This window comes from Chinchilla lanigera, unplaced genomic scaffold, assembly GCF_000276665.1.
Source record: "Chinchilla lanigera isolate Chin_1 unplaced genomic scaffold, ChiLan1.0 scaffold00091, whole genome shotgun sequence".
Taxonomy (NCBI): domain Eukaryota; kingdom Metazoa; phylum Chordata; class Mammalia; order Rodentia; family Chinchillidae; genus Chinchilla; species Chinchilla lanigera.
Genome location: NW_004955492.1, coordinates 3258681 through 3275512, shown reverse-complemented (window position 1 = coordinate 3275512; position 16832 = coordinate 3258681). Strand labels below are relative to the sequence as shown.

General features: G+C 42.2%; 1 protein-coding gene across 7 annotated transcripts in view; it reads left to right on the top strand.

Annotated features, from left to right (window-relative positions):
- Window positions 1-16832, top strand: part of Ryr2 (ryanodine receptor 2 (cardiac)) — a gene marked incomplete at its 5' end in the record, with an annotated part of 627916 nt that continues 611084 nt past the window's right edge. For all 7 annotated transcript variants that reach the window (XM_013504706.1, XM_013504703.1, XM_013504705.1 and 4 more), the window contains 1 exon segment: window positions 1-116. In XM_013504706.1, the coding sequence (XP_013360160.1) occupies window positions 69-116 (48 nt within the window).

Sequence of the window (16832 nt, the reverse complement as noted above, 5' to 3'; positions counted from 1 at the left end):
GAGCGGGCGCAGGAGCGGACAGCTCGAGGGGCGGCCGCCGGGCTCCGCAGGGCTCGGCGCGCGGAGCCATGGCCGATGGGGGCGAAGGCGAGGACGAGATCCAGTTCCTTCGAACTGTAAGCGCCGCGCCGCGTGCTCTCCCTGGGGAAGGGGCGCGGGGCCTCCGCTCGCCAGGTCCCCGCAGAGGGGCAGCCGCGCGGCGCAAGTGCCCCTCGGGAATGCGGGAGGGCCGGCGTCACCAAATGTGTGCAGGTGTGCGTGTTGGGCCGAGCGCGTGGCTGTGCGCGCGTGTGGACAGCCGGCGGGAGGCGCCCGGGCTCGGTCTTGGAGTACAGGGGACCCCCACCTGGCAGCTGTGGGAATGGGGGCGGCGGGGCAGCTGGGCTGGCGGGGCTGAGACCTTTGGGGTTGCCAGGGAGGAAGACGTAGTAAGGTGGCCCTCGAGGCTCGGGGGAGGTGAGGGCTCGGACTGTCGCCGGGAATACCGTCGCCACGCCGTCCCTTGGGCTTTGGAGACCCGTGCGCTGTCTCGGAACGGAGAGAGCGAGATCCGCGTACTTGGCTGGCGTGCGCAGGATGCCGCCCTGAGAGATCCCCAAGTCAGGCTGCTGCGAAGGGGGTGGGGAGGTTGCCTCCGTGGTGCCGGCGGTTGCCGGGACTGGTGCCAGGGTGGTGCTGTGACCGCTTGGAGAGTGTGGAGGCATGGGAAGTGTGTGTGTGTGTGTGTGTGTGTGTGTGTGTGTGTGTGTGTGCGCGCGCGCGCGCGCGCGCTTGTGTGTAGGTGGGCATCATGAACGTGTCTGTTTCCAAATGCTGGCTTATTGAGTGTACCAAAGTGCGTGCCTACATGCATACGTGTATGTGTATGTGCTCCCGTGTGTGTATGCAAGGCCAGGGTGGTTGCCCGGAATTTCCACACCGGGTGGCAGACAGGGAAAGATTGGCTCCACTCTAACACAAAATTTTTTTTTCTCCTTAAGTACCTTTTGGCGCTGCTCTTCCTTGCTCTGATTTGTTGAAACACTGCAGATACTTTCAGACCGAGGCATTGCTCACCTCCAAGCTGGGGCTGAGAGCCTCGGGACCCAAAAAGCGCTCTAACTTCTTGTTCGCAATAACCCACTTAGCCTTTTCGGCGTCTTTTCAGCCCTTCTTTCTCCACTTCAGCTCTCCTTTCCAAAGGATATTCCCTTCCTGGATTTCCCTGGACCCCCAACGAGGACTGCAGCCTCTGCTGGTCCTTTTTCCAGCAGAGCTAAAGATCCCACTGCCCAGTTACCGTTCCCTCCATAATCTGGGAAAATCATAGAGATGGTTGCATTTTAAAATACTAACCAGATGGCAACTTTTAGGTGTGAAGTAGTCTTGATGATACCTTGTGGTAAAATTTGAATTGTAAATGAGAACATTGTAAAAGCCCTTTTTTTTCTTTTTCTTTTGCTTGTGTGGGGTGGGGGCTCATTTGTGCTTTAAAGGGGCTGGGGGAAGGCTTTGGAAAGGGTAAAATTTAGGGCATCCCTGAAATGGGGAATGGTCTGACCAGGCTGCGTGTTATGCACCACTGTTTATACTGTTGGAGGAACTGTTGCCCAAGCTGCTCTTAAGAACAGTTCCACTAATACCTGGCTCTTGGGGAGTATTTTAAACCTTAAACCTTCTAGTAATACAGTTGATTATTTTTCTTAGTGGAAAATTGTAAGTTAAAAAAAATAATTCAGGCCATTTTTGATTTTTTTCCTCAAACTACAAAGTCTTTTCTTCAGGTGTACTAAATATTTAACTGCCATGTGATTTTTAAATTCGATTTTTATCAAACCACATAGGGTTAAAATTAGCTAGGAAATTTTGGATGGTTTCACGCGCTCAAGGGCTTCCTGAGGGCTTAAATGTTAAGCTGAGCTCATGGAGGTGCTGTTATCGGAATGCTTAACGGGAACTGTTCTTGTGATGGGGTTTTGTACATATAAAGTAATGTTACCTCGGTGCCACTCGACAGCTGCCTGTCAGCTGGCGCAGCACCTTTGATAAGGGGGTCTTGGGTAAGATCTGGCAGTCCTAGGCTGGATTCTTCATTTAATAAAACGTCTGTAGGTTGTTGTGCTGATGATGAATGACCTTGAAGGAGGTAGCACTGTGATGTGGGGACAAGGGGAATTCTCTGCTAGCATTAACATCCGAAAGAAAAAATATCTTTCCCCCAACATTTTGCCTTTTTAAAATGGAAATTGTAAAATCCTTCACCAGCTCCCATGTCTACTGCCCCGAATCCTTTCCATTTTGTTCCCTTAACCTGAGAATATTGATGGTTTGGAAATGTTAATGGGGTTAGTAAGGGAGAGCATGCCGTTCCTACATTAAATCCTTCACTTTTTCCTCTGAGGCATTTATTTCTTTGTGATGTGCAATCTTGTGAACATGAGTTACTTCAGCTTTTTTTATTAAAAAAAAAAAGTATTCCAGGGAGTATTAAGACTGTATATTTGATAACATAGTTGTAAACTGAAGACTTCCTGATAGTAACTGATGAGGCTGTTTTTCACAGAAAAACCATCCAATAGTCGTTATGACACCCTAATTGTGAATTTGGCCAGGCATTTCGCTTATTCTGGTTTGACTACCCTAATTATTATCTTGAGCAGATCATTCTGTTGGGGTTGTATTCAGCAGTCCAGAACCTTGAAGTATCTTTGTAGCTACTGTCTACAGCTTTTGCTTTTTCTACAAGAGGTCTGAGATCATTGTAAGGGGAGTAGAGGTGACAGTTTTAATAGACTGTTTCTATGGGTAATGTGTGCTGCTGTAAATGAAGTCTTAATATGTGAGCTTTTGTCACTGTTTAGCTTATAATTCCCTCTCCCACCTCCTTTCGTTATGCTGGTGCTTGTGAGCCTCCCAACATTCCTTCCCAACAGATATGTGGATGAACAATTTGCTTCCATTCAATGACTTCCCTGTGAGCTGGTTATCTTTAGAGAGATTGGGAATATGTTCTGTAAACTCTGGAGTGGGTCGGGACTCTTAAGATAGAGGAATACTATCATAAAATAAACCCTCAGCTCCTAATGTATTTCTTCACTCTCACATCACATATATCCATGATTTAAAAGGTGTGATTTATTTTATTTTAAAGTTTCTAATGTATTAACATAGCAACAGACTGTACTTTGATATTTTAAAATGTGGGTCTTTTTAGCTACACTTCTCTTTATTTAAAGCAATCTGTTAGATTTCATAGAAGGTGGGTACCTCTGATGTTTAAGAAAACCAGGATATAAAAGGACCTTAGTCAAGGGTTGATTTTTTTCTGAGTACTTTGCTTTTTTAAAAAAAATTGTGTATGCACAGTTAAAATACTTTTGGGTTCTACTATGTCATATAGTTTTGTATTTAGATGCAGATGGAGACTGAAAACTTTGTCTTGGCTCTAGAAATGATTCTGTTAGGAATGCTTACAGCCTTCCTCTGGCCATCCTTTGCAGAGGAACTATTTCACCATAGATTTCTTCTCAGTTCTTGTATGTCTTGCTTCACAATGACAAGAAGCAGCGTGGAAGGTATTCATCAATTCCTCGCAGTAATAATAAAGTGTTGATGTAATGCCCAACATCTCTGCAGGGTAGGTTGGAATATTTGGCCTTTCTTTGTAACGGAAACAAGGACTTGGCTGTGCAGAAGTAGGACTGAAACGCAAATCTCAGGCTAACAATGTCCTTTGCAGGAGACAAAGGCTGCTCATGTATATGTTAGATTTACAGAAAATAGTATTTCCAATTTTCTCAGCTGTGAGAATGTCATTGGGTTCAAAGAAGAGGATGAGTGAGTAGTGGAAATGTGCACCTTTTGCTCCCTTGATAATGAAGTCACATCATGAAGAGCTTTAGGTAGATGTACATGGTGCTATTTTCTCAAGGAGCTGATGGAAATCCCCACCATCTCCCCCTAGGCTTATGTCATGAGACTTTGTACTTAGAAATTAGTGCGTACACATTGGCAGGAAGGGCAGAATCTGAAACACTTACTACTCATAGTTATTTGCCATTTTGTTGTATTTATATTTTGGCTTTAGATAATTTTTTTTTTTTAATCAAAGTTGAATAACCTGAGGCAATATTCCAGCAGCATGGGCCACTGGGCAAAAGTATTTAGGGGAGAGGGAGGGAGGATGAGGCTCAAATTTGTTTCCTGAAACTCTCCTACTGTGGGAATTTTATTAATTAAGAAAAACATTTATTGAACACCTTCTGTGTGCATAGCATAGTGTTACGTGTTGAGGAGGCATTCCAAATAAGTAGAAAAGAGGTTTGTAATTATAATTGCACAGAAAAGATTTGGAAGCTGACCTGGTACTTCGGAGGAAAGAATACATACCCAGTCTCTAGGATAAGAGTAGGAAGAAACCTTTAGGAAATGTTCCCCAGTCTGCCCCACCTTCATGTTGCAGATAGAGAAACTCATAGGTTCGTGCATAGAATAGTGCAAAGCCTATGAAAATCTCTAAAGCTTTGCCAAAAAATATAATGCATCAGCACAGTATTCTTTATAGACCAGGTTTAAAACTAACTGTCCCATTTTATCCTTGTCTTGACCTTCAAAATGTCCGTGTCTGTGACATCGTTCTTATTCTTCCAGCCACTGCAAAGGTTTCTTTTCGTCTCTTTAGAGTGGCCCCTCATATACCCTGATACTGGGTCAGGATGCTTGGTCCATGCTTTTCAGTTTTTAAAAATAATTCTGTCTGTCCGTCTGCTTCTTCTGGCTTATCTTGAAGCACACTAATTCCTTCCATATTAAAATGTCTTTTTTTTTTTTTTTGGCCCAGATGCTTTATTTAGCTGCTCAGCTCCTCCAAACATGGTCTCTACCCAGTGCCTGTCTCTACCTCCCCTTGTAACTACCTTTTCCTCTTGTTAAAACCACATTCACCTCCTTCTTCTTGTATCTAAATGTTCCCCTCCTCTATCCCCATAGGCCCCATCTCAAAATTCAGCAACCTGATGATCCTCCTGCTCTGTTCATGGCAACAAGGAACATTCTGGGCTGTTTTATACATTTCTGGGCACTTTTGGGGGGAGTTAATTTCCCTCCTTTTGCTTCAGCTGTGATTGTCCCTGAAGATTCCATTTTATTTCCTGTTGTATCTATTCTGCCTCCATGAACTTGTCTGTGTCACAAAATTTGGCTCTTTCGGATAATGGAGTTTGAAAAGACTGAACAATGACTTCATTCAACTTTGAGAGCTAGAGACAGAAGGGATCTCTTCGACAAGTGTATGAATCCCCTCCTGAAGGCCCCACCTCTTAATACCATCACCTTAATACCATCACCAGGATTTCAGTGTATTAATTGGTGGGGTAGGGTGAGAGAAGTGTTGATCAGAATATGATGGTTCTTGTTCCAGCTCTACATCCAACATCACCAGTTAGGCAACTTACCCTGAATCCTTCTGCCATTTTAATGAAGAGCTCAACTCCCTCAGCTTAGATTTCTGACATATCCAGTCTGCCTTTTATCCTGGTGTCTGACCTTGCATAATCTGCCCTTTCATGCCTTCAGTTTCTCCATCCTCCATAGAACTTGCTTGGATCATCTCAGCCGGTTCGCATTTTCTTTCTCTATCTCTTGAACTTTTCAGTCAGTTCTGTACATTTTGTCACTTACCTAATACTCCATGGAAATAGGGGAGGACCATGTTGGAATGTTAGTTTCCCGTGATACTTAGTGCAGTGTTGGCTACAAGAATAGGTTTAAGAGAATTCTTATGGAAAATAGATCAGGATGAGGACCCCCCCTCCCCATTAAATGTGAAGATCACTTGAATGTGTTTTAATGGAGATAGAAAGGTAAGGATCTGTTGTGTGGGAAGGTAGCAAAGATGGTGGAAGTGAGATTTCTCCTACAGGCAGAAGAGGAAGGTTGGTGGATCAAATTGTGAGACGAGGACAGAAGAGGCAGATAGGACATGAGAGACACCATTTTGAGAGTGGCTGGGCTGTAGGCAAACCTCTGTCATCTTAGTTTTTAGGGCAGATGGTGTCTGTGAACCTTTCTGAGATTGTCTGGGATTTTCTGATGTGAAATACAGTGTCAATCCTGAGGAATAGCCCCCTTGTTGGGGTGGACTTAGCCGAGAGGCCAGAGTTGTTTCATATAATTCCCTGCTGCTGCCGTTGGTGACTTTATTTCTTGTAGGTTCATTTATATTACTGTCTACTGTATCTGGTGTAAGTATTTCACATGTATTTTTCTTATAAAATCCTAACAAAATCCCTCAGAAATTGGGACAGGGACAGTAAATCAACAGACCAGAGTTTGCATATACACGTGACAGAGCTATGGCTTCAGACCAGTGGCTGGCTGTAGAACTTTTACTCAACCTTAAAAGACACAGAAGTCCCTTTCTGCTGGAGGTAAATATATTTTAAAACAAGAGGGAGACTTGGTGTTCCGCTTGTCTCTTTAGGAACATATTTTATGATATCAAATATGAATTTCTTACACTACCAGCACCTTGTGGGATATCTGGACCTAGTGTTTAATGCTTGTGGCATTGAATTGATTCTATGAGACAATGTGTTGAATAATAGCTATAAAATAGGGCAGAAGTCTGTAAACTTTACTCTGTTGCCTTAATTTGAGTGCACGAACTGGCATCTGCTTTGTTCACAGCAGTATGCCAGGTCTCTAGGAAGTGCCTTGGAGGCAAAAGAGGACATATGAGGTGTGATCAAAACGTATAATGAACACTCAATTAAAAAAATTATTAACAGTGAAAGACATGTTGACATTGATCCCCTCAGAATACTCCTCCCATTTCTAACACACTCATTCTATCATTCTTGTTACTCTCTGAAGTAGTTCATGAAGTATTCTTTGATAAGTGCCTTTAGCTGTGCTTTTGTGGCTCCTGGATGTCCTTACTGATTTAGAACATTTACCTTTCATAGCCATTTTGACTTTGGCAAAGACCAGAAGTCACACGGTACCAGATCCAGTGAATAAGGTGGATGAGGACACACTGTAATGTTTTATGAAACTGCTTTTCCATTGGATGACACTCAGCAGAAGCATTCATCGTATTTTTGATCACATCTTGTAAAGGCACTCAGGAAAAAGGACTTCCACATCTGCTTCAGAAAATGGCAAGAACAGTGGAATAAGTGTGCTTGAAGTGAGGGGATTACTTTGCAGGGATTAGTAGCAATGTGTCTTTTACTGTCATAATTTTTAAAACTTAAACATTCACCATGTTTTTCAAGTAGAGCTGAAATGTGGAAATAGTGGAAGCTTATGTCGGAGGCTGGAAACGGTGATCTCAGGGTCCTGTGAGACTGTGCTCTGTCTTTCAGACACAGCCAAGGTGAGGTGGTGATGAAGGTGGCCATGACGTGGCTCCCAGACCCCACCTCTACCAGGTGGAGTCAATGATGGTGAAAGCAGATGAGATGTGGAAATAACGTAAGGCAGCACCGGAATGTGGGATGAGAAGGAAGGCAGGTTTTACAGTGTCAGCAAGATGCCACATCCATCTCTGAAAGGGTTCCACAATTCACTGCCTAGAGTTCCTGAAAATTTTGATTCATTTTCTTTTGAGAACAGTTGGAATTTGGGGAGTGGACTAAGAGGGAAAACACATTGTAAAATGTTAAAAATATAGATGCTATTTTAAAGAACTATCCTTCAGGGGCATGAAATGGTTATGAGGTAATAGGGTAGACAGTGTGTTCTCCCTTTCAGGGTAGAACAGCATATTGCAGAATGATTGAGGCACTTGAAAAGTGCAGCAGAAGCTCATGCGCACACACACGGAGCTATACACGTGACCTATGACCTTTGCTTCTCCCTTTATTATTCTTTTGACTCTCCCTGCAGTCCCCTTTGGTCCAGGACATGTTTGACATGATGTGTCTCTAAAAACAATGCCTGGGAGTAGGAGTTATGGTCAGCTCGCAAGTCCTGGCATGTGGGGTCCCTGAATCATCAGGAGAACATTTCATCTGGAGTCAGGACAAATTACAAGCTGCCATGAAATGTCTGCTAGGTGACCATTATAGCAGCTTAAAGTGTCTAGTCTACTCCTTTTCCTTTCCTGGCAGTGAAGGGATGTCCTCTCCATGATATCTCCTGCGTGTTATTGTCAAGTGTCAACATTCTGCCCCTGTCAGGGAGCTGTGTCACCCAGGAAAACCTGCAAAATTGCCCACTTGGAGGGGATACATAAACAGGTGAAGGAAAGAGAGGCTTGTTTGTTACCCCTCCCCGTTCCAGTGTCCTGTCTCTTCATGGGGCTGAGTCTGGAGCATTTGTTGACTGCCTGGTGTGTAGTCCATCTTGCTGGGTGCTAAGACTCAAACAGATCTGACCTGGCTCCTTCATTCTGAGACTTTGTTCTGTCTCTGGAAGGTGGGATACAGAAGAAGGGAGAACCACATGTCCTACTGCAGAGGAGACATAAGTAGCAAATACTATAAGGGGGAAGGATATCGAAGAGGGAGAAATATACAGCCCATGAGTGTGATCATCCAAGCAAGGCTTCTTGGTGGAGGTGGTGGTGACCGTTAAAGATGTTCAGACTGGAGAGGCTCAGAGGTCATGGTCCAACCCCATGGTTTTATAGGGGAGGGAAATGAAAGGACAAATATGTTGGCAACATTCGTTCCACTCTGACAGGGCTGCCATAATTCACTGGATTCCTGGAACAATTCATGTAATCTGTAAGGCAGTTAATTGCATTTGTACAGATCAGGAAACCGAGTTGCAGGGAGGTGAGATACTTGTTCAAGGACAATTTATGAGTAAGTGATGTTACTGGCCAGTTAGGATCTAGCAGATGCCAAAGCCCTTTCTTTCCTTCCCTCCCTCCATTCTTCTCTCAGGGAAAACTCAAAAGATTGAATTGAATGAGAAAGAAGGAATTGTTGCTTTTTTCTTCCTCATTCATCCTTTGGGATTGCCTCTGCCTTTTATTTGTCTTTGAGCTGATTTACAACTCGGTTAGGTTGCAGTAAATGTTTTGCAGCCTTCCATTCTTGCTGATGGAATGTGTGTGTGGCTGAGGGGATGAACGTAGCTCCTGGGCAGTTTCCCACTGGCTAGCACCTTCTCCTAGCATTCCTGATGGGCTCCTGTGTGGTGTCTCTTTGGAGTCTCCTTTGAACCTCCTGTGACATCATGCTGGTTCCTTTGGTAATGAATTAAAATCTTTGCCATGTGTTCAGTTTGTATTTGAATCACATATTTACCTTTTTATAAAAATATTTTCTTTCACATCACTGATGTGCCTCCTAAAGTTGGGATGGATGGGATTTTGATGAATTGGGGCAGGAAGGGTAGGAAGGAGGGCCATTGGAAGGAGGATATGAGGGGAGGCTGTGGGTTCCTTCTGATTCCCTGTCCCCTGGGAGATTTCATTGTTCTTGGCTGCGCTCCATGCCCGGCAAGCTCCTGCTTCCTATGCATGCTGGGGACACTGTACCCTTCCCTGGAGCCTCACGAGGATGAGTAAGGGGTCTTCATTGTTGCTGGTCACTGCTTGTCCCACCTTCTCCATGGGATCTGGCCCGGATTCAGCCCACTCCTTGGCACATGATCCTTTCCTTAGACTCTTGAAAGCTAATCCCTGGAGAGTGCCTGCTGTCCTTGGCAGGGTCCTGATGGCATCAGGCAGGAAGCACATAGGGACACGTTGGGGGAAAAGATGACATTAGAATGTGAGCAGTGGCATTCTTGGAAGTGTGGGGTGCCTGGAGAGCAGCATTAGGGGTTTGTACTTAATTCGTAAAGCAAAAGGGGCCTTTGGAATCACTTCTTCTCTTTTACAGGAGAGAAATGGGTCAGAGCGGTCCATTAAGAAGATTAATGTGGCAGCGATTTATAAGATAAATTGGGATAGAGAGAAATTGGAGAGAGACTGAGGCTAGGAAGCTTATTAGGAGAGTCACCACAGCGTTGGTACAAGGTGCTTCAGGCTTATGTTTGGTGATAGTAGGGAGAACAGGAAGGGGGGAGGTTTGGGGGACACCATAGAAGGGTTTATGCGATTGGCAGCTGATTAGATTGTAAGAAGAGGAAAAAGATAAAGGTAAGCTCAGGAGACTCAGAAGGTGATGGCATAATTTATAAATCAGGAGAAAGGGAAAATTTTAGGGGAAGGCAGTGGGGCTTGTTTGGGATTGATTGTGAAGTATGTTGGAATTTGTTTGTGTTTCTGATAGGTTGATGTACCAATTCCTCAGTACTTCAAAAGGTGACTATCCTGGGATAAAGGGTCTTTACGGAGGTAATCAAGTTAAAGTGAGATCATTAAGGTTGGCCTGTGATCCTCCACAACTGCTGGCCTTGTCAGGAGGGGATTAGGACACAGACACACAGAGGAAAGAAAGTGTGAAGACCCACAGGAAGAACTCCTGGGAAGGTTAGATCACTGCAGCTAGGGGCTGAGGAACTCCAGTGGCTCCGGATGTTAGGGAGGGGCTGGAAATAGATTCTCCCTTAGTCCCAGGAGAAACAGCCCTGTCAGTGACCCCTTGATCTTGGCTTTCAAGCGTGCGGAACTCTGAGGTCATGAATGTCTGCTGTGTTCGTTGTGGCGCTTTGTTACAGCAGCTGTGGAAATGTGGCTGTAGTGTTTTAGAGAGAAGATGGGCCACAAAGGCAGATTGGACACCACTAATGATAGCCAAGCCATGAAAATGGCTGAGTTGACCTTAGGAAGGAGCTTGTAGATGCTCAGGAGCAAAGGGGGTGAGGAAGGTGACTCCTCAGACCAACATGGCCCTCAGAAGTTTACTGGAGTTCCTGAGAGAAGGTGAAAGTAGTTGCCAGATCTCAGAAGACAGCAGTGAGAGGGTGGCAGTAAGTGAGGGCAGCAGACTTAGATGCTCCTTTTACCGCAGATATGGAGGAAGAGAGGACATGGAAGCAATGGTCAAAGAAAGTTGTTAGGCAGCTTTCTGTCACTCTCACAAGTACCTGAAGTAATCAGCTTATGAAGAGGAAGGGTTTATTTTGGCTCATGTTTTTGTAGTTCCTAGCCCAGCACATTTGGCCTCGTTGCTTTTGGGCCTGTGGCAAAACAGTGCATCATGGTGAGGGTGTGTGGTGGAGCAAAACTTCATGGCTCAGCAGGGAGAGTGGAAGAGAAAGGGGCTAAGGCCCTGCTCTTTCCTTCTGGGGCACATCTTCAGTAACTTGAAGACTTTTCACTAAGCCCCACCTCTTGAGGCTTCTGGCATCTCCCAGTAGCTAGCACAGGCTGGGCCTAAACCTTCAACACATGAGCCCTTGTGGGACTCTGAAGATGCAGATGATAGCAAAAGTTAATTATTTGCTTTTTTTTTTTTTCTCATGAGAGGACTGTAATCTAAGGTCGTGTGGAAGGAGGGCTGATTGCTGTCCTGGGTCCCAGGGACAGGACAAGATAGAGACCCGGGCCTGATACACTGTACCACACAGAAGGCGATGTTTTACAGATACCTAATTACTTGTTGCTTTACCTAATTTGAGAGCACACATATTTTTGTTTGACTTTGGTTTAGCTTTGCTTAATTTCATTTTCTGTTGAGGACCTTTTGGTAAGTAATTAAAATTGGAGCTCTATAGAGCTTTCTTGGTTCTAGGTTGGGCATGTTTTGTTTGGATGTTGCAGGCTGTTGGTGATTAAATGATCTAGCTAGGCTTGAAAGTAAGCATATCTCACTAGGGTGAGTGGAAAAAGTTCATATTGCTAGTGATTTTTTTCTTTTAAAGATTGTAGGGTTTATGTGCAAGGGCTGATTAAAAAATGTGGTACATGTTTAAAATTTACAGAGTCATTATGGTAAAAGTTACATTGCTATTAATCCCCCTCAAAATACTCCTCTTTGTGTCAAACACACTTATCCTACCATTTTTGTTGCTTTTTTCTTTTTTATATTAGTATGTATTTGTTATACATAATTAATACATTTATTGTGGGGAATAGATACGTTCTTGCCACCTCTTGGAGCATTTCTGGGAACCTCTTTTGTGAATGTCTTTACAAGGTGTGATCAAAAACATGGTGAATGCAGAGTTATGAGTGCCATCCGAAAGAAGAGCAGGCTTGTAAAAATCATTATAGTGTGTCCCGATCCACCTTATTTGTTAAATCTGGCACTGTGTGTGTGGAACTTCTGGTTCTTCCTTACTGTCAAAATGACCTTGAGGGTTAAATGTTTGAATTGACTCACGATATTGAGGCAGCCTTCACAATGAAATGAAAGACACAAAGGATAACTTCCAATACTGCTTCAGGAAGTGACAAGAATGATGGTGTAAGTGTGTTCAAAGTGAAGGGTGAGTATTTTGAGGGGGATTAATGGCAATGTGTCTTTTACTATAGTAAATTAAAATATTTAAACATTCACTGTTCTTGCTAAAGCTTACCTTATAGGTATTTACAAATAACTTTTAAGGAAATGGTCAGTATGGGAATATATTTGAGTGATTTCCTCATGGGTTGGATCAGGGGAAAACATTACAGTATCTTAGAAAACAAAATGATTCTGCTAAGAGCAGCTGCTTTTAGCTATCCTCCTATGATAAATGGCTTAGCTTGCTAAACAAATTTCAGTGATTTTTTTTTCAGAAAATTAAACAATTTTTATTTTCAAGAATATTTTTCATACCTTTTTGTATAATTGGCACTATATTGCAATATGATTTATAGCTTATAAAGCACTTAGACTAAACAGTAAGTGCATCTAACACTTATATGTACAAATTTTACAGTATGTTTGTAGTTATCACCAGTGCTTTAAAAGGAAAAACTTTCAACATCTGCCTACATTTAACAATAAAGCATGTATCTTCACCTCTTTAGTGCCTACCACTCTCTCATAAAAGGAATCTACCTTTGAGATGATTATTATTGTAGGATCTGTTCCTGGCTAGCCAAACTACATGCATACCATATACCAAAGACATCATTAAGACAAATGTCATCTTCAGCCCTTATCAAATTAGATATAGTAGGTCATACCACAATATCTATGTAGTATGTATGCATATAGATATATATCAAATGCCAATCAAAGTTATATATCCTGTAATTTTTTAAGAACTTTCTTCAGCAGTGGTGTGCTGGGTGAAGTGCTCCTCACCCCCCTTCTTCGTGTGCCCTCTGTGCCCAGGGCTGCCAGTGCTCTTTGCCGGGCATAAAGAGGCCTTCACAGTGTGAAGACCAAAGGTTCTGTATTTCCATGTGCCGACACCCTATCACTGAGCCACACTTTAGCCCTGATTTTGAAATTTTGGGGTTAGGGTCTTGCTAGGTTTTCTGGGCTGGCCTCAAACTTGAGATCTTCCTGTCTCAGATTCTGGAGTAGCTGGGGTTATGGGCATGCACTTGTTTTCCTCTCCTGGTAGGGAAGCTGATGCCTAGGGTTTGGATGAGGGGACTATATAGATGGCTTACTAAGGTACAGAAATGAATGTTAAAATCTTGGTGTCCATGATGGTGCTGTTACTCTTGAGCATGAGTGATAGAGCAAACTGAAATCTGACCAAAACAGAATCTGGAGAATAAATCAAGGAGACGTACTTGCAGATCTTACCAGAGAGAGAAAAAGTAATGGCATCCTTTTTTGCTTGTTGTTTGTGCCACTAGGAATTAAGACAGCATAATTTAGCAGCACAACTTCCAAGAAGGGCTCTACTATTGTGGGTAAAGAGTCTATTTTTAAGGTTGGATAAATTCAGCCTATATTTGTGGGGGGAAAAAAAGGAAAGTTATTGCCAGAGTGTTTTTGATAAGGTTCTTTGGTGTTATAAACTTACAAAATGCTGAGAGTGTAAGGGTTTTCCACATGAGTGAGGTAGGGAAAGGAAAAGCTACTGTAAATTAGGAGGCTCAGCCTGTGTGTTTACTTGGAGATTCATTAGTATGTTTTCAAGCATCTTTTTAATGTAGCTACATAATTGGCTTTGTGGCTGCTTTAGGTCATTATAAATGCTATGAATATTGGCTTAAACATGTACTAGGCTAATGTTTTTACTGGGTAGTGCTACTTCCTAGGTACTGGATAGGATCTACAAATTAGGTATTGTTTCATGTAGCCAAAATGCAGTCACTACTTTTTGTTTGCTACGTGTTTATGGGATGTGGTAAGTTTATTCCCGAACACCCTTTGTTTGTACTTTAAAGTAGTTTCCACAGAGTCATCCACATAGTCACCAATGAGACTAAATAGGAAAGGGCCAAAGCTGGATCCCAGTGGCCAAACAGGTGAGATTTCCTTCAAGGTCTATGTCAAATCAGTCCTATGTTCATGAGTAATCTTGTAGTCCACAGTTTTTTTCCTTTCAGTGAAGGAGAAATTAATGAGGGTGATCAAATGCTGGCTGAAAGCTCTTGTAACCATAGAACTATGTTACAGCATTTCATATATTATATATGTATTTATGGCTGTGTATTTTAATCACACACACAGTGGAAGTGTAGTTGTTCCCAGACTGCTCTTACTCATAGGTGAATATCTTCTCCAAGATCTTATCTCAGTTCATGAGATTTCCCCAGACTGTTTCTTTGGCTAACAAGATCTCAATTCAGTGTGATATTGCCCAAATTTCTGCACTGTACCTTGGGAAATTATGTGTAAGAGCCTTATGTCCCATGATTTGGTTGTTCCATAGGACCTTCAAATAATCCTGTACTTTATCTAGTTTTATAGTTACACTCAGAGTAGAGTGGAAAGGTTAATTCAACAGGAGCTCCACCATCATAACCAGGAACGAAAATCCTCCACTAGAAGCTAACTTTTGGTAGTAAATATAATAGTATTGCTTGTTTTTGTTTAACTTATTTTTGAAAAACATTTCAGGTTGCAGTGATTCTTGAATCCCAGGAAGTACATATTCTCGAATTGGTTTCTCCATTGGTTATGCCTTAAATAATAGAGTACAATGGCAAAAGTAGAAAATGGGTATTGGTATAAAACACACGTGTAGTCTTATATTACTTCATCACCAGTAGATTCCTGTGGTCAGCTCAATCAGAACACAGAACTGTTCCTTCCCACAAAGATCCTATTTGTGCTGTCACTTTATTGCCACACCTGTGCTCCTCACTGCCGCCATCTCTAATCTCTAGAAGCCATTCATTTGTTCTCCAGCCCCATAATTTTGTCATTTGAGAATGTCACATAAACTGAATGAGATGCAGTATGTGGCCTTTGAGGTTGGCATTTCTCACTCAGTAAAATGCCCTTCTCGTGGTTTGGTTTACCACATTTTGTTTGTTTTCACTTTCGATTAATATGTGGCATGATCAAAATACATGGTGGATGCTTAAAAAGGATTTACAGTAGAAGAGGCATTGTCATTACTCCCCCTCAGAACACTCTGCCTCACTTTGAACTCACTTATGCCATTGTTCTTGCCACTTTCTGAAAGTTTTGAAAGTCCACTTTCATATCTTTATTTATTCTGTCATGGCGGCCTTGATATCTTAAATTATTTCAAAACATTTACTTTCCGTGGTCATTTTGAGTCTTAGGAAGAGCCAGAAGTTGCATAGTTCCAGATCTGGTGAATAAAATGGATGTGAATGCCCCATCATGTTTTTATTTTATAGAAATTACCCTAAATGTTTTGAATCAGTTTAGGACTTCAAGGTAGCCACAGAAAGGTTCTCATGAAAGAAGATTTCCAAAAGTGCTTCAGAGAGTAACAAGAGTGATGGAATCGGTGTCTTCAAATTGAGGGGGGAATATTTTTAGGGGGATTAACGGCAATGTGTCTTTTACTGTAACACTATGCACTTTAAAACATTTAGCATTCACTGAATTTTGTGATCAAATGTAATACCCTTATATAATTAAAAGTTCCTGTGGATAATGTTATTCAAGTATTTATGTAGACATGTGTTTCCATTTTTCTGGGATAATGCCCAGGAATATAATTGGTGGGCTACATGGTAAGTATATAGTTAGTCTTCAAAGAAACTTGCTGAACCCTTTTCCTAGCTGCTTTGTCATTTCACACCACCATCAGCAGTGGGTGAGATGTCCATTGTCTCTCTGTCCTTGCTGGCATTTGGAATTGTCACTGTTTTAAAAGTTTAGATGTTCTGCGGAGTGTGTAGGGATGTCTCATCATGCCGTTAAATTTGCATTTCCCTAATGGCTATTAATGCTGAACATCTTTTCATGTGCTTATTTGCCATCTGTAGAACTCTTTTCAGTAAAACGTCTCTTCATGTTTTTTTGCTTCTGGAATTTTTTTAATATTCAGGTTTGAAAGTTCTTTATTAATTCCAGATAGAAGTTCTTTATCAAATATGTGGTTTGCAAATGTTTTCTCCCAGTGTGAAGCTCATTTTTTCCCTCTTAATGAAATCTTGTACCCAGAGTTTTTAATTTTGATGAAGTACAATTTATTGATATTTTTATTTTGTGGAGTGTGTTGTTGGTCTCCTAGCTAGGAATTCTTCACCAAAACGTTGGCCTGAACACTTTCTCCTAAAAGTTTTCTAATTTTATGTTCCACATTAAGCCAATGTCCTTTCTGAGTTAATTTTTATATAAGACAAGAAATTTAAATTAAGGTTCTATTTTGGTTTTGTTTTGGTCTATCGATGGCCAGTTACATTTGGTGACAAGACTTCCATTCCTCCATTGAATTGATTTTGTATTTTTGTAAAGAATTATTTTGCTATACTTGTGTGGGGGCTGCTTCTGGGTTCTGTATCTTTTTTGTTCATCTCTATCTCCATTTGTTTACCAGTACCACACAGTCTTAATTTCTATAGTTTCCTAACTCTTGAAATCAGATCAAGTGTTTCTACATGATACCTGTTTTTAAAAATTGCTTTAATG